The sequence below is a fragment of the Rutidosis leptorrhynchoides genome, chromosome 5, assembly GCF_046630445.1.
Source record: "Rutidosis leptorrhynchoides isolate AG116_Rl617_1_P2 chromosome 5, CSIRO_AGI_Rlap_v1, whole genome shotgun sequence".
In the NCBI taxonomy this organism is placed as follows: Eukaryota; Viridiplantae; Streptophyta; class Magnoliopsida; order Asterales; family Asteraceae; genus Rutidosis; species Rutidosis leptorrhynchoides.
The window spans coordinates 81,679,886-81,705,856 of record NC_092337.1 but is presented as its reverse complement, the minus strand read 5'-3'; the positions used below and the strand labels follow the sequence as shown (position 1 = coordinate 81,705,856).

Genomic DNA, 25,971 nt, shown 5'->3' with positions numbered 1-25,971 from the left:
GGTCGAATGTGATCAGCATTTCTTCCGACGGGTAATCGTTAGGGTTTATCGACATTGTTGATTCAATTTGGGCGTTCTTTTTGCCGGGCTACTGTAGAAGATAAATAATTTAATCTAGCTTTATTCAAAAATCACCAATAATTGATCATTAGTAGCTCACTGACAACACAAGAAGCTGTCCCTCGCGCAGAGATAGGGTGAGTAAATAAAGTTTCTGCAATGGATAAAAAGACGAACAGTATCAGTAACTAATCGAGGAGTCATTTGATAAGTATTACAACAAACAAGTCAATATTGTCAAGAACTATATACAACTCTCTTGAACGATAAAACTTCGGATCCTGCAAAAAAAAATCTTAACATACTCAAAACTTAGAAAAGTAACACACGATATAACACTGAAAAACTTGGAAAAAAAAAAAAAAAAAAAAAAAAAACACTTTCTGCAACAACAAAAAAACAAATGTTAGTTATAAAACAAGAAATTAACTGACAGAGACTTTCTCCTGATCTGAAGTGGTCTATTCCTGTAAATAAAAACTACCAAACAAAGCAAGACAAAGGAAATTAGCATGTTAAAAACGTAATTGGAGTATAAGATCAAACAAATTAGGCCAAATTTGTAAAGAGATTATGTTAGCAATTGACCCCTGATCACAAGAATGTAACTAGAAATAAAACACAAACATAAAAAGGACAAGAAAATCAAAATAGGAAGAGTATGTAATGCTCACTTAATAGTTAAGACTAGATAATATTGTTAACTCCATGCTTAAAGCCGAGTTATAAAGCACTAAAAAATACATAAGATCCAAACATAAGTTGTTCCTACATTTAGGCACGAAATCAAAGTCGGCCATTTAGGTACTTCGATAAAGTTTCAGAATTTAGAGTTGTTCGACTAAAACGGAAATTTAGAACAACAAAAGTATTGAGTCTAGTTAATTAAGATCCATGCCATCTCCAACTTGACTGCAAATGGGCGCAACGGCAGAAAACGATCTCTCAAAAGGAGAGGGGTAAAATTGTCCACTCCTCCTGCGCTTAAAAGCGCAACTCTCCTGAGAAGAAGAAGAGCAACTCTCATCTTCAAGCTTCCTTCGAACGCCTTTGACAGCCTGTACTTCAGTTTCGGTTAACGGAAAAATTTGACGGCTCACTCTACAAATAGAGTTATGGTTATCATAAACAATTCGCTGGTTACAGTTTTTGTCACAAATATGTGTGAGCCCAGTTAGTTTGCAGCGGAACATGTTCCCACACACATGCTCGTTTTCACATTTCCAATCACACTTGTGAACAGAGTTCGAATTTGGGCCATCTTGGTCTAGTATAGTTGACAGATAAATAACATTTGTAGGCACAGCTACAACAGATTTTTCAAATACCTCCATTGAGTCCATTATCTGAATTGTAAGCTGTGTTATGGGCTCCTTCACGCTCGTAAACGGTTTCTGCAGAGCCCATAGAACGGGAAAATCGTTAAACTTGTGAAGTTTTTGCTTCAATTTTTTTAATCTGAACACTAAACATAAACACACAGATCATCACAGATTCGGATCATTAATATCAGATCCGAATTTAATGTGATAATGTGTGCATTTATATAACCTAAACAAACTCCATATCATAAAACACATCCTACATATAGCAGTATATTCTTATTCTCATATTATATCTGCCTACCAAAATCAACACATTCATAAACCTAAAATCCAAAAATGAGTATACAGTTCATTAACATAGATCAATATCGGAAAAAATAACAATGTTTTCAAATAATCAAAGATACGAGCAGGTGTAATTGACAATTTACTCGTGGATAAATTGAATACACAAATAGTAAACCTAGAAAAGTAGGACCTACATAATCCAAAACTATTAAACAACCACGACCTAATTGCATCGAATTAGATCGAATAATCATATAATTAGGTGGTGTATGCGCTTATTTTAAAGTTGGTCCGTACACAATAAGCTTGTATTTTAGCGTTCGGATGAGCTTATTCGATCATCTAGAAAGAACTTTCATACATCAAAATCAACTACAGTATCAATTTTGAGCTATAAGCATAAAAAATAAGCCTCCAAAAACATCTTATATATAAAATATATACAATATTTATAACAATTAATAATTAGATAACATAATTAATGAAGAGATTGAGGGAAAACTGACCTTATAAGCAGAAAGGGTGTAGTGATTTTGACCAGATTATAAAGACGAATGAGAATGAGAATGAGAATGAAAATGAAAATTGGCAAGAAGAGTGGGAAGAGCGAGTATCGTTTATATAGAGATGCCACACGTGTCAATTGACCATGTGAAGTCGTCGTAAAATTAGCATGAAATTCTACTCAAATTTTGTTTAAATGAATTTGTTGTTTTCGTAGTTGACCTCTTAGTATTTTATTATGGATCCTTTCATTTTTTGTTTTATTTCCAAAAGTCTTTGAAGTTTATTTAATTAACGAATCAAATATAAATGTGAGATATAATGCACATTTGTGATTTGTGATTAATCATCAATAATCAATAATCAATAATAATAATAATAATATATTGCTTTACAGAAAAATATATACCGCGTATATAAATTGAGTGCTTAAGCTCTTAAGCGTACTTTGTTAAAATTGTTAATTAAGTACTTATGATTTTAACAAGTAAGAACATAATAAATTTATAATGCATCTTATTTAACTTGCATTGAAATTGAAATATTTAAAATTTATCCAAAGACAATCTTAAGAATTGTAATTAAGGTACTTAAAATCTTTGTACATGTCAATTTAAAGTCAATATGCCATAACCATCAAGAATTTTAAACACGTAATAACAATTTTTAAGACTGTCGCTAAAAATATCAACTTTTAAGGTTGTCGCTATAATTTTTTAATATACATAAACAGAACGTAATAACATTGAGTTGTATCTGAGCGGGTAGTTGTATGCCTCTCTTAGCGAGAGGTCAGGAGTTCGACTCCGCTGGACTGCAACATTGCACTTAATGTTATCTCTGACCTGAAGGTATTCACCCAGGTCGCCTTTCATTTAGTGTGGGGGCAGTGGGGATGGGGGTTTTACCGGCCATGCCCTCGAATTGGTCTGGGTTTCTTCCAGGTCAGTAATTGAGGGCGGGTTATGCAACTACTGAAGATGAAAGCGTTGGTAATTAAATTCCCTGTGTGATCTCAAACTGATGTCAAAAAAATAAACACAACGTAATAAAGAGAATAATCAATGGCATACCGTATTGTATGGTGACGAAATGGTAAGGAAATTACATGGATGCAAACGTGTGTGCAAATGATGACTAGGCTTCGGTCCGGACTGATGCAAGCTTGCCTTTCAAAAAAAAAAAACCCATATGAAACAAATTATGTATTAATAATATTTTTTTAATTGAATAAAGTCATCTATACCAAAGAAGATAGAAAGTGGGAGATATTTTGGAAGTGATGCAAGGTTCGGGCCACGTTAACTTTAAGTCAATTATGTCAAACGGGTTAATATGCAACACATGTGCAGATTAGAACCGTTAAGTAGGCACGTGAGAACCTTTTAAATTTCTTTTATTTGAATTGGATTTCGGTGGATGGATTAGATATTCAAAATGAAATGGATATTGTATATGGATATCATGGATTATGGATATTCCGATTATAGATTATTAGTACCAACCAATCCCTACCAACTAAAAAAAAAAAAAAAACAAAAAAAAAAAAAACACTGCATTCGTACGTGGAAACTTATGTATGGTAAATTTACTTTAATGCCCTTATTCTTAAAAAAATAGCCAAGGAGTATTTGAATCTTCGATACGAGAAAGCACATGAGAAACCAATGTTTGGCTTTTCGAAGTAAAATTAAATTTTCAACTACTATATTTAAGTAAGTTTAGAAATTAGAAGTATATATTGTTAGATGAAGGGATTATACATGATTATATATCGGGAGAACATCGATGTTTATTGTTTTGTGTTTATAGGCAATTCATATTTGAAAACGATTTTGTAGGTTAACCAAGTTTAACTTTTAGTGTTTGTACTCATATTTAAAAGCAATTTTGTACATGTACACCAAACAATTAAAAACTCTTTGAAAATATATAAAAAAACTCAAATACTTGTATGTTTGGTAACAACCACTCGTGATATAATTAAATTTTTTGTGTTGTCTTTTATTTTATTCTAATGAGATTTTAGTCAGATTTGATACATATGGAACAACATACGAACTTGGATGGCCTACAAAATTACTTTCGAATATGTGTGGCTTATAAAAAAAAGAAAGATAAACTTGACTGACCTACAAAATTATTTTTAAATATAGGTGACCTAAAAATACAAAACGATAAACTTATGTGGCCTATGAAATTATTTTCAAATATGAGTGGCTTAAAAATATAAAACAATAAACTTAGGTGACCTCTAAATATATAATTCCTTAAATGAAAGTTATGATGAAATTTTAATGATTTGATGTGATGATAGTTACGGAGTATTAATACTTTTGGCAAGAATTTAAATCATGAACCAGTTTTATATTGTATATATGTCAATCTGATATTATTTCGAGTTATAAAAATTTAGTAAATGATTAAGAAATTCCACTCTACGTTATAAATTGACAATCTAACTTGCGGTTTCTATCTATTATTGATTCATTATAAATTTTCAACGATTAAAGATCAAATCTTGTTTATACTTATAAACAAATAAGGTACGATGATCTATTTTTTAATATGTTTGTAATCAAAAACTTCAAAACTGAAGATAGAAGATAATTTGTTTTTTTTTTCCTTGTAAAAGTCAATCCGATTATAAAATAATTTTGATGTTTTTGAAGTAATTGACTACTATTAAACTAACATAGAATAAGAGCATCAATTAATTTAACATTTAAAGTACAATTCAGATTACAAATAATCGAAATAACAAATGTAGATAACATTATTCGGATTTGCATAAGGAAATGTAGACTGTCATGTTTCATTAGTCACCCAACTCTCAAATTTTGGAAAACAAAAGTTAAAGATTATTAAAATTGAGATTATTGTTAAGAGTAATACTCCGCAATAATATAATAATCAATAATTAATGAGATCTGATCATAAGTTTCTTTTAAAACTTTTATTTCTTGTATCTTCAAAACAATTTAGATGAAACTCCCAACCACAATCAGAAAACATCACAGAACACATCGGTTGGTGTTGGAGATAATCAGTTAAAGTGCTCTACATAGAAAATTGATAGAAACTAAAGTATGCATATAAGTTTAGAGGAACCTCCCTTTAAGTAGAGAAATTTCAAGTCTAAACAAAGATTTTCTAAGTCTTGTTGGTTGTTAACCGATCAACCAGTCTCTACAACTGGATCCAGTCTGAGAGATGTGCTAGCTAGGTGTGAAAAACAAACAACCATTCATGAATGGTAGTTATACGTAGTTATACCCCTTCAAAATCGTAGTGTAGCGATGGTTACGCAAAGAGGCCTCAATTTTAAACCAATGTGATTATTATGAAAAATAGAATTAAAGGGAAATTATAAAACTTCAAGTGGTCTTTAAGGTTGCAACAATGTTCAATTTGACTTTCTGTTGTTTATTGGTGATATACACGAATAAATTTATCAACAAGATGCACAAAAATACCCATGTGGTCGGTCTAAACAGAGTAACGTAACATGACATAGCGCTCAATATTCAACGACATAGCACTTGGCCATTTGAACAGACTAACCACACTAACCGAAGACCGGTACACCAAACAGGAGTTATGACCAAAACCAGCGAAGATCAAAACATTATGTAAAGCTAGTTAGTGTTGGAAAATCGTGTGTACTTTTAAATCAGATTAACACAGCGGATAGTTAAAATAATAATCAATTATTATTTTATAAACTATTTACAAAATTAAATATTCATATATTTAAATTTAATAAAACATGCACATGATTAACGATCCCAAAGATCCAGTTACACCACTAATAATTGTTAAAATATGTAATTCACAAAGTGAGTAAACGATATACCTTTTTTGAAGAAACTGGTTGAAGAAGAGAAACATTTCTTGAAGAAACTGATTGAAGGAGAGAAATCTACGATCAAAAATATGACCGTCTTTTATGATAGTCCACACTACACTTCAAACGACCGTCAATGGATGCTAGTCCAAACTCAAATAACTTATTAATATAATTCAATTATATTAATACTTTAATAATACTCCGTATGGTTTTGATCTTTATACCAACAACAATAACAATCAATAATATTACTTCGTTCGTTTACTTCTCAAAAGGAAACCCAAAAAATAAATATGATGCTTTTGCTTACTGATTGATTTAGACTAGTATTATTAAGTCCTCATTCTTATGCTATGTGTATCTCTATTCATAAGCAACCATCATCGATCTCTTAAGGATAAATTATTGAAGACAAAAATCCATGATTTTGTGGGATTCGATGGATACAGAGTATCATATTTTAAATCTTGAAAAGATTGTGTGATTAAGTCGTATTTCTCAAATACTTTAGGGGTATATTATGTAACTTATAATTAATAATTTTTATCATGTCGCTTTCATTTGAATAGTAAGTTAATTATTTTCGTTTCATTTACTATTCATATGAATAGTAAATGAATTAATTTCGATTTACTATTTTGTTACTTGAGTAATATATATACATCATATATATATTTTATTTGACGTCTCGGTGTATATATGTGTGACCCCAAAGGCTCAAATGAAGTTGACCATATAGTTATATGTTGTACCTTGCACATTAATCCTACAGACTCCCACTTGTGCATGACACAACACCAAGTAACTATACAAACAATGGTAAGCGTCTAGCAACACGTCATTGTCCCCAAATTCATGTGAGGGTAGTTTCTCGAAACTGTTTATGGTAAGTTTTAAATGTCATTCGTCCTTTTGTTTTAGATACTTTAGTTAAAATTGAGATATGGATCATCGGTCATTCTCATTTGTTTAACAATTTTGTTTCCCGATCTTAGAACTGAATTAGATCACCAAATTAATTAAGTATCATCTTAATTACTGAAATGTCCCGTTCTTATTGATTAAAAACGTTCCATATTAATTGATTTCGTTGCGAGGTTTTGACCTCTATATGAGACGTTTTTCAAAGACTGCATTCATTTTAAAACAAACCATAACCTTTATTTCATAAATAAAGGTTTAAAAAGCTTTACGTAGATTATCAAATAATGATAATCTAAAATATCCTGTTTACACACGACCATTACATAATGGTTTACAATACAAATATGTTACATCGAAATCAGTTTCTTGAATGCAGTTTTTACACAATATCATACAAACATGGACTCCAAATCTTGTCCTTATTTTAGTATGCAACAGCGGAAGCTCTTAGTATTCACCTGAGAATAAACATGCTTTAAACGTCAACAAAAATGTTGGTGAGTTATAGGTTCAACCTATATATATCAAATCGTAACAATAGACTACAAGATTTCATATTTCAATACACATCCCATACATAGAGATAAAAATCATTCATATGGTGAATACCTGGTAACCGACATTAACAAGATGCATATATAAGAATATCCAAATCATTCCGGGACACCCTTCGGATATGATATAAATTTCGAAGTACTAAAGCATCTGGTACTTTAGATGGGGTTTGTTAGGCCCAATAGATCTATCTTTAGGATTCGCGTCAATTAGGGTGTCTGTTCCCTAATTCTTAGATTACCAGACTTAATAAAAAGGGGCATATTCGATTTCGATAATTCAACCATAGAATGTAGTTTCACGTACTTGTGTCTATTTTGTAAATCATTTATAAAACCTGCATGTATTCTCATCCCAAAAATATTAGATTTTAAAAGTGGGACTATAACTCACTTTCACAGATTTTTACTTCGTCGGGAAGTAAGACTTGGCCACTGGTTGATTCTCGAACCTATAACAATATATACATATATATCAAAGTATGTTCAAAATATATTTACAATACTTTTAATACATTTTGATGTTTTAAGTTTATTAAGTCAGCTGTCCTCGTTAGTAACCTACAACTAGTTGTTCACAGTTAGATGTACAGAAATAAATCGATAAATATTATCTTGAATCAATTCACGACGCAGTGTATACGTATCTCAGTATTGATCACAACTCAAACTATATATATATATTTTGGAATCAACCTCAACCCTGTATAGCTAACTCCAACATTCACATATAGAGTGTCTATGGTTGTTCCGCAATATATATATAGATGGGTCGACATGATAGGTCGAAACATTGTATACGTGTCTATGGTATCTCAAGATTACATAATATACAATATAAGTTAATTAGGTTATGGTTGGAATAGATTTATTACTAACTTTCACGTAGGTAAAATGAGTAGTTTTTATCAATCTTGTTTTACTCGCCATTTCTTCGTTTCTAATCCGTTTTGAGTGATTCCAGTGGCCACGGTTTCGTATTGAACTTAACTTTATGAATCTAAATAGAAAAAGTATAAGTTTATAGTCGGAAATACAAGTTACAAGTCGTTTTTGAAAGAGGTAGTCATTTCCGTCGAAAGAACGACATCTTGATGACCATTTTGAAAAACATACTTTCACTTTGAGTTTAACCATGATTTTTGGATATAGTTTCATGTTCATAAGAAAAATCATTTTTCCAGAAGTATAGCTTTTAAATCAAAGTTCTTCTTAGCTTTTAATTATCCCAACCAAAACAGCCCCCGGTTTTGCTACGACGGCGTATATCCAGTTTTATGGTGTTTATCGTGTTTCCGGGTTTTAAATCATTAAGTTAGCATATCATATAGATATAGAACATGTGTTTAGTTGATTTTAAAAGTCTAGTTAGAAGGATTAACTTTATTTGCGAACAAGTTTAGAATTAACTAAACTATGTTCTAGTGATTACAAGTTTATAACGTTGAATAAGACAGCTTTTTATGTATGAATCGAATGATGTTATGAACATCATTACTACCTCAAGTTCCTTGGATAAACCTACTGGAAATGAAAAAAATGGATCTAGCTTCAAAGGATCCTTGGATGACTTGAAAGTTCTTGAAGCAGAATCATGACACGAAAACAATTTCAAGTAAGATTTCCACTTGAAATAAGATTGTTATAGTTATAGAAATTGAATTAAGTTTGAATATGATTATTACCTTGTATTAGAAAGATAACCTACTGTAAGTAACAAAGGTTTCTTGATCTTGGATGATTACTTGGAATGGATTTAGAAAACTTGGAAGTAAATTTGCAATCTTGGAAGTATTCTTGATTTTATGAAACAAGAACTTTTGGAATTTATGAAGAACACTTAGAACTTGAAGATAGAACTTGAGAGAGATCAATTAGATGAATAAAATTGAAGAATGAAAGTGTTTGTAGGTGTTTTTGGTCGTTGGTGTATGGATTAGATATAAAGGATATGTAATTTTGTTTTCATGTAAATAAGTCATGAATGATTACTCATATTTTTGTAATTTTATGAGATATTTCATGCTAGTTGTCAAATGATGGTTCTCACATGTGTTAGGTGACTCACATGGGCTGCTAACAGCTGATCATTGAAGTGTATATACCAATAGTACATACATCTAAAAGCTGTGTATTGTACGAGTACGAATACGGGTGCATACGAGTAGAATTGTTGATGAAACTGAACGAGGATGTAATTGTAAGCATTTTTGTTAAGTAGAAGTATTTTGATAAGTGTCTTGAAGTCTTTAAAAAGTGTATGAATACATATTAAAACACTACATGTATATACATTTTAACTGAGTCGTTAAGTCATTGTTAGTCATTACATGTAAGTGTTGTTTTGAAACCTTTAGGTTAACGATCTTGTTAAGTGTTGTTAACCCAATTTTTATAATATCAAATGAGATTTTAAATTATTATATTATCATAATATTATGATGTATAAATATCTCTTAATATGATATATACATTAAATGTCGTTACAACGATAATCGTTACATATATGTCTCCTTTCAAAATCATTAAGTTAGTAGTCTTGTTTTTACATATGTAGTTCATTATTAATATACTTAATGATATGTTTACTTATCATAATATCATGTTAACTATATATATATATATATCCATATATATGTCATCATATAGTTTTTACAAGTTTTAACGTTCGTGAATCACCGGTCAACTTGGGTGGTCAATTGTCTATATGAAACCTATTTCAATTAATCAAGTCTTAACAAGTTTGATTCCTTAACATGTTGGAAACACTTAATCATGTAAATAACAATTTCATTTAATATATATATAAACATGGAAAAGTTCGGGTCACTACAATTACATCTGAGTGCGGCCACACAAATATCTTATTCATTCATCGAGGAGCTCAAAAAGTATCTAACTCCAAACATTTTAGAGGAACAAATCCTATATTGCATACACGTGTCTATCACGAGCTTTACATTATACCCAATAATGGTCTTTATAACAGCCTTATTCAGGACAGCGTTTAACCATATCAAAGTACAATGCTACACTCATCAAGACGGGCGTGCATCTCAAGTTTAAGGATACAAAGACATAATCACTAAAAGATTCACTACTGACTACGATCCATGTAGTGACATCTCATGGTTGGGTCATTCCAATATTCATCATCAATGAATACATATGAATTTTGGTCTCAACAAGTTAACTATTCATCATCAATGAATATAACCAAAATTTCACATTAATCTTAATTTATGTTATTCCCATAACATGACCGATTATGGAGATTTTGAATAATCAACAATTATTCATGGATTAAACATGCTAATATAGAACACAGTGATATAAATGAAAATGATCATACCAACTATATATCAATTCATTGATATAAAAGTGCTTAATGTTCCAAAAATATCCAAATACTAAATTACAAATGAAAAAGATCAACAGCATAACGAAGTCCAGTATTACTAGAATGATCATCATGCTTGTTGTGCATCATGGGCTTCATGAGCCACATTATCATTTGTATGAACCTTTAAGAATACTAATATCATTACTCTTAATGACTTAATGATTGTAGTCAAACTTTTGAAGAATGTGCCAGATACTTTTATGTACATGTGATTCTTTCAAAAGTATATTAATACTCGAACTATCACAGCACATATTATAGAAGATTAAATGTTGTGTACTACTCTGAGTATAACAACAAACTTCCTTATCCAGACAGCTTTCTTAGCAGCTTCTCAGTCAACAATGTATTCTGCTTTTGTTGTAGATTATTCAATAGTGCTCTGCCTAGAGCTCTTCCAATCAACTGTCTTGCCCATCATGACAAAGAAACAACGTGACTGGATCGAGAATCATCTTGATCAATTTGAAAACTAGAATCAGTATAAAACTTAATACTTAACTCTTCTTCTAAACCACCGTAAACTAAGAACATATCATTAGTACTCTGCAAATACTAAAGAATATTCTTAACAACAATCCAATGTACTTCACCTGGATTATGTTGACAATGACTCTTCAAACTCAAAACTAACGAAACATCGAGTATAGTACATATCATGGCATACATAATGGATCATATAGCCGAAACATATGTGATACATTTTATTTGTCTCATCTCATCTGCTGTGATAGGAATTTTGAGACTTTCTGCCCTTTTGCATTGGCAAAGCTCCATGCTTGGAGTTTTGCATGCTAAATCTCTGCAAGATAATGTATGTATTTTGATTCAAACCAATAAGCCAATTGGATCTATTGTATAGATCCTCATTCCAATAATATAAGTAGCTTCATCAAGATCCTTTATGGAAATACATTTTTCAAGCCAAGACTTGACATCTTGCAAGTTGAAATGTTATTTCTAATAAGTAATATGTCATCAACATATAAGATCAAGAAGACTACTTTGCTCCCACTAGCTCTAATGTAAACTCAGGGCTTATCTTGGTTTTGAGAAAAATTAAACACTTTAATTTTCTCATTAAACTTAAGATTGTAGCTCCTGGATGCTTGCTTTAATTCATAAATGGATTTTAGAAGCTTGCATACTTTATTAGGATGCTTAGGATTCATAAACCCTTCCGGCTGAACCATATATACGTCCTCGCTTAGGTTGCCATTTAGGAAAGCGGTTTTGACATCCATTAGCCATATTTTATTATCATGAAAAGTAACCGTGGCAATAAGTATCCTAATTGTTTTAAGGCTCGCGACTGGTGAAAAACTTTCATCATAACCTTTTGTCACCAATCGAGCTTTAAAAGTGTTTACATTACCGTCCATATCAGTCTTCCTTTGAAGACCCATTTTTACCTCATTGTCTTACAATTGGGTATAAGATCAATCAAGTCTCATACTTGATTATCCTTCATGGACTGCATATCTGTATTCATAGAATCTAGTCATTTTCAGATTCAGGATCTGATATGGCCTCACGCAGCTAGAGGGTTCATCATAATCCCTTAGTTGAGGTTTATCTGAATTAATCAGTTTAAACCTCATAAGCTGATGAGTTCTACTAGATCTATAAAGTGCAGGTGTAACACGTTCTGGCTCACCAACAGTGCGCTCAGTTTCAACGTGTGAATTGCTAGTGCTTACTGAAGGTATGTTACTTTAAAGTACTTGAATTTCTTCAAGATCTACTTTACTCCCACTGACTTCTTGTAAGAGAAGATCTCTTTCCAGGAATTCAGTAGACCGAGCAGAGAACACCTTGTCTTCAGCTTGGTAGTAAAAGTAGTAACCCATTGTTTCCTTTATGTATCGTACAAAGTAACATTAGATAGTTCTAGGTTCTAATTTGTTTGAAGTGTCATGCTTCACGTACACTTTACAACCCCAGACTTTCAGATAAGACAACTTGGGATTCTTCCCATTCCATAACTCATATGGTGTCTTTTCTACCTTCATAGTTGGAATCACATTGAGTATGCCGGCAGCATACTCTCATGCATATCCCTAAAAGACGGTAGTAGAGAAATCAGACTCATCATAAATCAAACTATATCAAGTAAAGTTCGATTCCTCTTACTCAGACACACCATCGTGTTATGGTGTGTAAGGTAGAGTGAACTATGAGACAATCCCACAATTCTTTAGGTGGTCCAAAAAACTCTTGACTCATAAACTTACTTACTCCATTGGAGCGAAGTGCTTTAATGGTCTTTCCAAGCTGATTATCTACTTCATTTTAGAATACTTTTGAATGTTAAAATAGTTTTATGTTTATGTTTCAGCAAGTGAACATAATCATAGCTACTGTACTCATCAGTAAATGTAATGAAGTAAAATTAACTAAATCTATACATTGTTCTTAAAGGGCTACATACAACAGTATGTATTAGTCCTAAAAGATCTTTAGCTCTTTTACCTAAATCGGAGAAACAAGCATTTGTCATCTTTTCACATAAATATGACTCGCATACATCAAATGACTCAGAGTCAATTGATTTCAAAATTCCATTAGATTGGAGTTTTGAAATGCATTGTTTGTTTATATGACCAATATAACAATGTCATAGATAGGTCTTATTCAAGTCTTGCTTGAAGACTTTGACGATGTAGGTATACACAGAATTCTCATTTGAAGTTACACTATGCATATCAATTTCAAAAATACCATCACGTGGATAGGTATTAAGATAAATATATTATCCTTAGAAACTGAAATACCTAAGTGTGTAAATGCAAGTTCAAAACTAACATCTTTCAAACTATGTCGCTCGCAGTATTGAGAGCATAATGCTATTGTTCCAACAAAACAATAAGACTACTTAGAGAAGTAAGTTCAGAGGTACCAATAGCTTTAACAAAAGCTTGATCCTCTTTGCCTACTTGCAAATCCAATGTGTCTTTCTTCAGTCTATTACTTCTTCTCATTCCCTTCATATTGTTACAGGTGTGAAGGCCACAACCAGTTAACAAAGATCTAGGAATCACTAGAAGAAGTATATAACTATATATGAAATATAACTGATTTGCTAGTCTCACCAGCGTTGCCTTTTCTCAGCTCAGATTAGAAAATAGGACAACTTCCTTCTCTAATTGCCAACCTTTCCACAATGGAAACATTCGGCGTCTTTTGTTGGGCTTTCCTTCTTGGAAGGTGGAATATTTTTCCTAGCAAATGATTTGTCATTTTCCTTCCACAAAGTATTCGGCTTATTCTTTTTCACCCTTCAATCCTATTTCTTCCTGATCATCGAACAACATTCGATAATCATTTTGCTAAGCAGCAACAACTGCCACATCAGGAAGAAAGGATATGGGTTCTAAACTTTATTCAACTTCCAATTATGCTTGAGAACAATTCTCAGGTTGCAGTGCCAGTCTAAGAAGTTTGAACATTGAGTTTATCCTTCTCCAACAAAGAAGGAAGTGTGTTTTGGTTTACGTTTTGATTATTTGACATCTACAACAGATATAAGATTCAATTTAGTATTTTCGATATTGAGCTTTAATAAATTAACTACCCAAGTTTATATAATATTTTTAAAAAACAATTAATTTACGAAAGCCTAAGATCCACATAGAGGTTCCATAGCCACATCTGTTGATCAGCTAGCAGTTATTGAGTCTATTGATAGGTAGCGGGTACCAATTGCATTACAAGTACAACTCTTAGATCTTTATGGGACCTAGATATATTTGTAGTCCAACAAACCACTATTATCTAATGGCATGTTTGTTCCATCATTGCCTCGAACTCAGGTCTCACCGTGAATATGATTAAGTCGTCCAATGTGGAAACAGTGGAAATTCACGCTAGTCTCACTAGATCGAAAAATCTACCTCGTGGTTATAATTCAGCCTAGTCTCACTAGATCAGAAAAATAACGAGGAGTGTTTGCAAGCTCATTGGATGGCATGACTTAAATTTGACGGGTATTTTGAAAAAATAATTTGTGTCAACGAATAATGCATGCACACAAGATTCGCTATACTATTCGTTAAAAAACATTTTAACCAATTGTATATGTCGATTATGTTTGTGATCTAATTTGTTATTTAATTTATAGGATATAAAAATAACAAATACACAAACGTGTATCATTTTAAAACAGTTTTAAAAGATGTCGTCCATATATATTATTTGACTTTCAAAATCATTTAACATTAAACTCGTTAGAGTTAAACTTATTTTAAAATCATCAATTTTAATCTTTGAAACTCGTTTAGAGTTTTATTTAATGTTTTCATCAAAAACATATATAACTTGAGTCTCAAAATTATTTAACTTTAAACTCGTTAGAGTTTAACCTTTTAAAATCATCAATTTTAATATTTGAAACTTGTTATCGGTTTTATTTAATGTTTTCATCAAAAACATTTAGCATATATATTCTAATCAACAATTATATATAAATGCAAAATTAAAACACAACCATGCATCACACACACATAGCCTAGCCCAAAAATCCTATGCTTGATCCCATGAGCCGACATGGGATCAAGAGGTCAAATTAAGGGTAATATCGTAGCTCCCACTTAATTCAAGAATCAAGTGAAAACTTGACAAACGCCATCGTTGTCAACTTGACCTGTTCGCCATCTTCTAAGTCAAACTCCACGTTGCATCTTTATCTTTAATTTTCATCTTATTACATTTATTTAAAATTGAAAAATATAACTAATCTAATACTATTACAATTTAGAATAAACTTAAATACAATACTATGAAAATGAAAAATAAATATAATACAACTTTGGCTTCAAAATGGCCTTTCTTATAAAAAATAAATAATCAGCATTACATAATATTGCCGTAATCAACAATCACAACAATCACATATAATCAAACACATAGGTCGGGGTATTACGGGCTATGTATGCTATCACAATTATAATAACTATATTATTAAAATCTATATATGGTTTGTCCATGGTTATAATGCATGTGTATAACCATGGAATATAACAATCAACAATTATAATGAATATTCAAGCCATAACAATTAAATCTACAATTTAAAATAGTGATATTCTTTCAATCATATTTGTGCGTCATAAGGTTAAGTCTAAATCAACCGTGTTGACTTTAAAAACCAAAAAGGTTTCGACTTTTACCAATTCACCATAAAGCTAAATCTAAAGAAAATCACGCGACAATTAAGATGGTGTAAAAGTGGCTCGGATACCACTGTTGGAAAATCGTGTGTACTTTTAAATCAGATTAACGCAGCGGATAGTTAAAATAATAATCAATTATTATTTTATAAACCATTTACAAAATTAAATATTCATATATTTAAATTTAATAAAACATGCACATGATTAACGATCCCAAAGTTCCAGTTACACCACTAATAATTGTCAAAATATGTGATTCACAAAGTGAGTAAACGATATACCTTTTTTGAAGAAACTGACTGAAGGAGAGAAACCTTTCTTGAAGAAACTGATTGAAGGAGAGAAATCTACGATCAAAAATATGACCGTCTCTTAGGATAGTCCACACTACACTTCAAACGACCATCAATAGATGCTAGTCCAAACTCAAATAACTTATTAATATAATGCAATTATATTAATACTTTAATAATACTCCGTATGGTTTTGATCTTTATACCAACAACAATAACAATCAATAATATTACTTCGTTCGTTTACTTCTCAAAAGGAAACCCAAAAAATAAATATGATGCTTTTGCTTACTGATTGATTTAGACTAGTATTATTAAGTCCTCATTCTTATGCTATGTGTATCTCTATTTATAAGCAACCATCATCGATCTCTTAAGGATAAATTATTGAAGACAAAAATCCATGATTTTGTGGGATTCGATGGATACAGAGTATCCTATTTTAAATCTTGAAAAGATAGTGTGATTTCCTTTTGCGTTTATAAAGTCGTATTTCTCAAATACTTTAAGGGTATATTATGAAATATCCCATTCATATTGATTATAAACGTTCCATATTAATTGATTTCGTTCCGAGGTTTTGACCTCTATATGAGACGTTTTTCAAAGACTGCATTCGTTTTTAAAAACAAACCATAACCTTTATTTTATCGACAAGGTTAAAAAGTCACCACCTAGATTATCCAGAAATGATAATCTAAAATATCACACTTACACACTACCAATACATATTGGTTTACAATATTAATATGTTACAACAAAGAAAATCTCGAATGCAGTTTTAAACAATATTATACAAGCATGCTGACACCAAATCTTGTCCATATTTTAGCATTTAACAGCGGAAGCTCTTAATAATCACCTGAGAATAAACATGCTTTAAACGTCAACAAAAATGTTGGTGAGTTATAGGTTTAACCTATATATTTATCAAATCGTAATAATAGACCACAAGATTTCATATTTCAATATACATCCCATACATAGAGATAAAAATCATTCATATGGTGAACACCTGGTAACCGACATTAACAAGATGCATATAAGAATATCCCCATCATTCCGGGACATCCATCGGACATGATATATGTCACACCTCCCAAAATGGACCAGGGGTAATTGTGACCAATCATATCATAACACAGTTGTATAAACGAGAACGACTCTATATGAGACTTTTTAAATAAAACCTTTATTAATAAAACAGCAGAAGCAGTAATACATGTTTACATTATTATTAAAACGTAAAATAAATATTTATGAACTAAAATATAATATGCGATGTGGACTCCATGCAAGCATCAAATCTATCATCACAAAGTTGCAAACAGCTAGCTCAATCATCACCTGAGACAAAACATGCTTAAAGTGTCAACCAAAAAGGTTGAGTGAAATTCACAGGTTTATAAATAATATCCAAAGTTTTAGACCACAAGATTTAGTTTAAAGTTGATTGATATAGAAATATCAATCTAAAAGTGTTGCTGCATTTTGTAATATCGCTACTAAACAAGTTTACCCTATGACACCTTGTACTGTCAGTGTCGTGGAATCATTATTATGTAACCAAAGACCAACGGTCGAATGGTTAGTGACGTTACTCTCAATAGGCCTACTCACAATAATTAAGTTTGCATTTAAACGTAGCAATTAACGATATTACGGTAGGGATTTAGCATAAATCAAAGCATGACAGCATAGTTAACAATTTAGTACTTGTGTCTAAGAGTAAAACAGTTATAAAGCAAGCATGTGTCTCACCCCAAAAGTTATAAAACAGTTATGAAACAGTAAAAAGTGGGGCTATGAAGTTCACCTTAGTAGCACAAAAGAGTATTCCACGAAAGAATTGAACGGAAGGACGTGACCGAGATCTCAACCTAGAGATAGAACGTATGATCAGACATTGCCTAACAGACAATAGTATATAGTACTATATTGATAGTAATGATTCACTAAAGAATTTCCATTTTCGGAAGGTTACTATTTATGGAAAGTTTTCACTTATAGTAATTTTCCAATTTTAGAAAGTTCGGGTTAATCTTTAGCAAGACGTTGTATAACTTTATTCAAACTTCGTTGCTATCAAATAAGTCAGGAATGACCAGATGTAACCGGGGGCCCAGGTATGACAACCCAAAATTTTTTGACCAAATTTAAACTTTATCTTTAAATGATTTAACGTTTCTGACACGATAAGCAAAGTCTATGAAGTTGAATCTCAAAATTTTAGAACTGTTTCATTACATTTGACTGCTCTCGACGATTCACGAACAATTATATGTATGTATGTATATATATATATATATATATATATATATATATATATATATATATATATATATATATATATATATATGTACAAGTAAAAACGACTTTCCTACAGTAAAACACTATTTGCTACAGTAAAATGACTTTGCTACAGTAAAACACTATTTGCTACAGTGGAACAGTATTTTGCTACAGTGCTACAGTGATTGCTACAGTAAACACAATTTGCTACAGTAAACACTATTTGCTACAGTAACACACTATTGCTACAGTAAACACTATTGCTACAGTACACACTATTGCTACAGTACACACTATTGCTACAGTAAACACTATTTGATGTCGGTGAACTAGCAAACAAAAACAGATAAGGCGGCCATGCGATCGCATGACAAAAACACTGAAAACTCATGCGATCGCATGAAGTACTGTAGCAGGCCACATACTATAAAAGCTCGGTTCATTCCTCCGAATTATTATTTTTTATATTATTATTATTATTATTATTATTATTATTATTATTATTATTATTATTAAGATTAATATTATTATTATTAATCTTATTATAATATTATTATTAGTAGTATATATACCTAAAATACTACGACGAGGTTATGAGCGTGTCACCTTCAAAATGGGTTTTTGAGCGGGATAGAGCTAAGAAAATTATGGGTTATTGCCAAGGAGGTTATGGGTAATGTTCATGGGTATATTTGTGAATCAAATCTAGTATTTATCATCTCCGTTACGTCTACGTACTTTCCTATAATATTGAATCTCAATATTTATACGTAAGCACTCATATTTTATCTTTTATATATTAATTGTGTATCCATGACTAGTGCTCGAGTATATATATATATATATATATATATATATATATATATATATATATATATATATATATATATATATATATATATATATATATATATATATATATATATATATATATGCTTGTATGCTAAATTTCGTCATTAAACAGTTATAATGAATCATGAATTAAATACATATATTACTGGTAAAAAGTATATGATATACATGTTTTTGGAAAGCTGGCGAAAAATCAATAACTTTTCATTTAGAAATCGAATAATTTCGATGAACGGATTAAAAGATATGATCAACTAAATTATGATTGACGTTAATTGAAATTGCTTTCGAATCTACAATTAAGATTTAAACAACCCGTTTACGAGATTGATAATTTAGATTTTTGAATATTACCAACCGAGTAAATGAATCCTTATTTAAGGTACGTCTCGTTTTGTTAAACAACTGCCAAAATTGACTTTTTGAAACGACATTGGATAACTTTTGTATGTCGATCTCGAGCATTAGGATTGTGATACACTATGACCTGACCTAGCTTGATAGACGTTTATTGACCAACATATGTTCTCTAGGTTAAGATATACGATTATTTGGTAATCCGAGTTTCGATCACATTTTGGTGAACGACTTTATATGCTGCTAAGGTGAGTTTTATTGCTCCCTTTTTAATTGCTTTTGTAATATATATTTTTGGGCTGAGAATACATGCACTTTATTTTAAACGCAATGGATACAAGTACATACTTAATTCTACACTGAGTTTGAACCAAAAATCCCTTAGCTTTGGTAACTAGTAACTGTCAGTTATAAGAACTGGTGGGCGCGAGTAGTTGTATATGGATCCATAGGGCTTGATATCCCCGTCCGAGCTAGAGCACTAGCCTTTTAATGGATGTATGCTATTTGAGAAGCGTACACGTTGGTTTGCGTGTATTATTAAGATGATTATACAAAGGGTACAAATTATATATACGTTAAAGTTTAGTTACCAGGGTGCTCAATTTCGTAGAATATTTTGATAAACGTTTCTGGATGAAACAACTGAAATCTTGTGATCCACCTTTATATACAGATTATACGAAACATTAAAACTATGAACTCACCAACCTTTGTGTTGACACTTGTTAGCATGTTTATTCTCAGGTTCCCTAGAAGTCTTCCGCTGTTTGATTATATGTTAGACAAGCTATGTGCATGGAGTCTTACATGGCATATTTATCAAGGAAACGTTGCATTCACCAAATCATCACCATGTATCTTATTTTGACTGCATTGTCAATGGAAGTACTATTGTAAACTATTATTTACGGTGATTGTCTATATGTAGAAATCATCAGATGTCGAAAACCTTTGATTTAAATATTCATTTATGGTGTGCCTTTTCAAAAGAATGCAATGTTTACAAAACGTATCATATAGAGGTCAAATACCTCACAATGAAATCGATGAATGACGTGTTCGTCCATATGGATTTGGAGCGATCGTCACACCAGGACTCTTGACCAGAATCTAAGTCATGGCATTCGAGATCCACAAGCTTACCCATAAATGGCAACCTAGATATCATTCACTTACGACCGTAAGTAGCGATGAAGTTCACATGAATTGTACATTATCTTTGATTAACCTTCACTTTAGGTTTATATGTTATTATATATGTTATATTATATTTATTAATGTATTAACAATTTGATTATCTTATATTATATACTATAAGTTATTATTATTAAATTAGTATAGTTATAAAATAAGTGTTTATTAATAATGTATTGTTATTAACTTACATTATAAGCATTATACTTTATTATATAGTATACTTAGTTATTAACCGTAAGTTATAATAATAATATTAATTTAGTATATGTAATATACTTATGTTAATCGAAAATCATACTAATATATGTTAATTCGAATATTAATTCATTAAATATTATATTTATAATTTTTATAAATTTAGTTAATTATACAATTCAGTAGGATATTTTATAAAAATAATTTTATCAAGTTTTTGTATTTATTTCCCACTTTTCCTTATATATATACTCGGTTTATATTAATCAAATTTAATTAGGTAATAAATATTAAATCGACCTAAATAAATAATTTTATATTTTTTATAGGTTCTATATTATGTAAAAATGTTATAAAAATTATTAAATCAAATTTTATATGAAAATATTATTTATTTAATGTTTTCTAATTATTTAACCATTGTAATCGGCCTATAATTAAATAAATAGGAAAATTAATTTAAAATTAATTTTTGTATTTTTTTAAAGTATCTAGTGATGCTACTAATCATATAAAAATTTTATGAAAATATTTAATACACGTTTGTATTTATTTTGTATTTTCTTTATTATTTCTCTCAGTTTAGAATAATGAAAAAGTAAATTCTTTTTAAATACTAATCATCCCGTTTATTTAATTTTTATAATTTTCCCTTGTTTATAAAAGTATAATAATCTCAAAAAAAATTATAATTATTTTTATTACTGTTTAATATTTTATTACAAATTTTATATATATTTTTTATGTTTAAATACTACATAATTCGTATTTAATTATAAATAATATTCCATAAAATATCAGAATTATTTTTATACATCATAATACTTATAATACTAATTATAACATATAAAAATAATTTATATATATTAAATTCAAATTTTTAAAGAATATAAAAAAAAGCAATTCGATAAAAAATATAGAAAATACCTCAAGTACTTTCCCAAGTTTGTGAGAGAGTTTTTCCAAAGATTTGATACAAGTTTTTATAAAATGGAAGTGGGTATTTATAGGAAAAAAATAGTTGGTGAAAAGAAAAAATATAAATAAAATAAAGGTGCCAATTTTGACAAAAAATAAAAAAATGTTAAAAATGTTTTTAATAAGTTTTTGTTTTTGAAAATATTTAGTCAAAATTCATGGGCTCATTATTTAATTTATAAAAAAAATCTCCTTTTTTATAAGCTAAAAATATATATATAATGATTAAAATAACTTATCATTTAGTTAATAATTATGTTTCATATAGTTTTAAATATAGTACGCATTAATATTAATATTAACTAAAGTTATTTTATATAATTAGTGTAAACTTTAGTTAACAAAAAGTGTCGATTAAAAATAAATATTTGATCAATGTCAAATTTAATTATATATTACGTATAGATAACAACCCTATAGTCAAATTAGTCAATTCAGGTATGGAAATATGAGGGTTGTTATAGTACCTACCCGTTAAAAGAAATTTCGTCCCGAAATTTAGTTGTTGCCATTAATCGGTGTTCTTCGTACATAGACGAGGATATTTACATTTTATTTGGTTTCCACGTTCCCAGGTATGCTCGGGGCCTTGCATGAATTCCAACGGATAGAATATTGTTCTGTTTCAAGAATTAAAATCATACAAACCATAATTTCTACAAGTTCTTCTACGAAGTGCATTTTATTATTAATGCGGAGATCATTCAAAATGATGATGTTATACAAGTCATTTCAGTAAATTGGATATATAAAATGTGTTATGAATAATATCGAGCTCATTTGAACCTTGAGCGTTTTTGCCACCACGCTAGGGTAGACAAAATAGAGAGGAGTTCATGAAAATTATAGTCGTGAAATTTGATAGAGATTGTCATTCTTTACAACAAGAATGATGAATATGAGTTGAAAATATTGTTTTATCAACATTGGGTAATATGGATAAAACGATTCGATTATAGGAAGAGTATAAATGAAGTTATTTTAAAAGTTTGAAATAAGAAAATATCAGTTTGCCTTAACTTTTGATATAATTAAAGGTGATTTCTGGAATTCAAGGGATTTAAAGGAAATCTTTATAGTCTGTATAAGATTTGATTCTCCGGTAATTAAGGAAATTAAAATTGTCTTGATTGTTGTGTCTAGAATTTTGCTATAAATTAGCTTCTTCTGTTTCATTATATTCACCACTTCTATACTTTCTTTCTCGATTCATACTTCCAAAGAATGTGAAAATGCTCCATCCAGTTCTTATCCTGGATATTTTTCTGACTATCGTTTCTGTCATTCTTCTTTTTCATTTACCCCCAGAGGAATCTGTTTACTTCTACAATTACCTTGGGGTTATAGTATTTTTAATTCTCCCGTGTCTTTATGTTGCTATACGCATCGATATACACGGTTTGTAAGTTCCGTGTTGTTATCGGGCTTTATATTTTCCCTTATATGTCGGAGCTTTATGCTTTTGTTTTTTCTTCCCGACTTCAAGTCAAGCGAATAATGGTCCAGAACTCGTAGGTATGAAGTTTCGAATGATCATAATTTATAAAGTAGAAAAGAAAGGTAATAGCACGATTTGATTTGTCAAATTACCAGAATATTTGGAAAAGACCGAATCATCAAGAAAAATATTTTCTTGATATGTTTAGAGGTTAAATAAAATGTAAGAGTCGTGTAACATGGCAAATGGTGATTTATAGAGTCTATGAATCATCATCTTTCATTAAAAATTTAGCATGACTTACTGTAATATAATCACGTTGGCCTGACGTCATTATATTATACTAACTCATGCTTCAATTCCCAACACTTCTTCAAATCATTCATAATTTAAACTTGAATTTTACAGAATATAGAAACTGATACAGTTTCCTTTATGATGTGATAAAGATATCGCAAAGAGATAATTAATTGCGAACAAGAATCGCTATGATGATATCATCAGAAATATAGAGGATATTTTTGATGATATTTTGAAATTTCTAAGTTCGAAAGTTGATGAAGAAAAATTTTTCGCAAGCTTTTAATATGACTTCGGAGCAAGATATTCTCTAAAGAATTCATCGGATCCAGAATTACCTGGATTCTTTGAATATAGGGTTTGGTCCCTGTATTTGTCCTTGGTCTCCTCCATGGTTAGCTCAATCCATTTTTCAGTTCCAAATTTTCTTTTGAGCTTTTCCAACGTATTATTCTTTATTATAAAACTTTTGGCCATTGAGACCATCTATAATTTTTCTGTTTCCTCTGCATTTAATGCAGCCATATTTGAATCATTGGTTATCAATCCGAGATGGTTTCAAGAAATTTCATTTTTAGATGATTAAACGCTGAATGTAATCGTCAACGGATCTAATGGTTGATGAATAGGCGTTGTTGATTTCAAAAGAAATGAACGATAATTTCGGTGGTTTGATGTGATAATTCATCATAGAATACGAATGAATATAATTCATGAATGTAGTGATTTTTTTAGAAGGATAACACCTGCTAAAGCTTTACTTGGATTCTGATATGTCAAAATTAGAATAGATAATTGAATTTGTATGAAGATGGTTGTTCTTTTTAGTGAACGAATACATATATCTTGTGGATGTATAGTTACTGATTATTGAATCAGAATTTATAGAATTTACGGTGTAACATATTAATGTGAAATCTAAATATTTCTCAGGTATTACCTACCCGTTAAAATATTTTCACAATTAACAGTTTGTACAAAAGAATTACAATCTTTATGAAGATATACGTTCATATATGTATTCTTCAGATAGGTTTAATGAGTAATATAATATTAAACTCATTTAATTTGCTGTTGCAACGAGAGTAAATAATCTCCAAAATCTTAGAGATTTCATAATTGTCGCGAAATATTTCGTTAATGAAGTTATGATTCAATAGTTCATCGTTCATTGTTATAGATATACCTTGGTGTATGATGTTGGTGCTCGTGTAATCCTTGTGAAATTCACAAGACACGAATAATGTTTTTCTAAAAAGTTTCGAGTATATCAAAAATGGAAGTATACAATCAATCTTGTATTTAAGTCGTTAACAAAGGATATACATCATAGCATATTGTGATATGAATTAACCAAGTAGTACATACTAGTTAAGATTCACACGTAATAGCTTAGTATGAAAAGATTTATTATTGTTTCAATCCATATATATAAAGTATACATATATAGTTCTTCAGGAAGAATGAGTCAATACATCTTAACTCATTATTACTAATATTCATTGGTATCTATGGGGCGTATGATGTTGATGTTCGAGGTACTGAGTGTGATGTTGAGGCGTGGGATGCGGATGTTGTTGTTGGTGAAACTGATGCTGTTGGTGGTGATGCTGATGGTATTGGTTATGCTGCTGGTGCTGCTGCTGGTGTTCGTAGGTTTCGCACCATATTCTCCAGAGCCACCACTCGAGCGCGAAGCTCGTTGACTTCTTCTATTATTCCGGGATGATTGGCAGTTCGGACAAGTGGATGAATAAGATATAGAATTTTAGATATTATATATTCGTGACTGGATATCCTGGAAATGAGGGTGAAAATAGTGTTCCGAACGGGTTCGCCGGTAAGTGCTTCAGGTTCTTCACCAAGAGGTGAATTCGGTTGGTGGAAGGGATTACCTTCTTCTTGTCTCCATTGATTAAGTTTACTACGAACCCATCCCCAATTCATCCAAAATAGATGATGGCTGATAGGTTCATTTGTTTCGGTT

General features: G+C 30.5%; 1 protein-coding gene across 1 annotated transcript; it reads right to left on the bottom strand.

Annotated features, from left to right (window-relative positions):
• Positions 1 to 755: 755 nt before the first annotated feature.
• Positions 756 to 2,272, bottom strand: LOC139848393 (uncharacterized). Its single transcript, XM_071838129.1, has 2 exons — positions 2,180 to 2,272; positions 756 to 1,454 (listed from the first exon to the last, which is right to left on the bottom strand). The coding sequence occupies exon 2, from the start codon at positions 1,401 to 1,403 to the stop codon at positions 942 to 944; it is 462 nt and encodes a 153-aa protein (XP_071694230.1). The 5' UTR covers positions 1,404 to 1,454; positions 2,180 to 2,272; the 3' UTR covers positions 756 to 941.
• Positions 2,273 to 25,971: the final 23,699 nt, after the last annotated feature.

Bases quoted from the DNA above. Each gene is read 5' to 3' on its own strand.
- LOC139848393 (XM_071838129.1), bottom strand. From the start codon at position 1,403: ATGGACTCAATGGAGGTATTTGAAAAATCTGTTGTAGCTGTGCCTACA.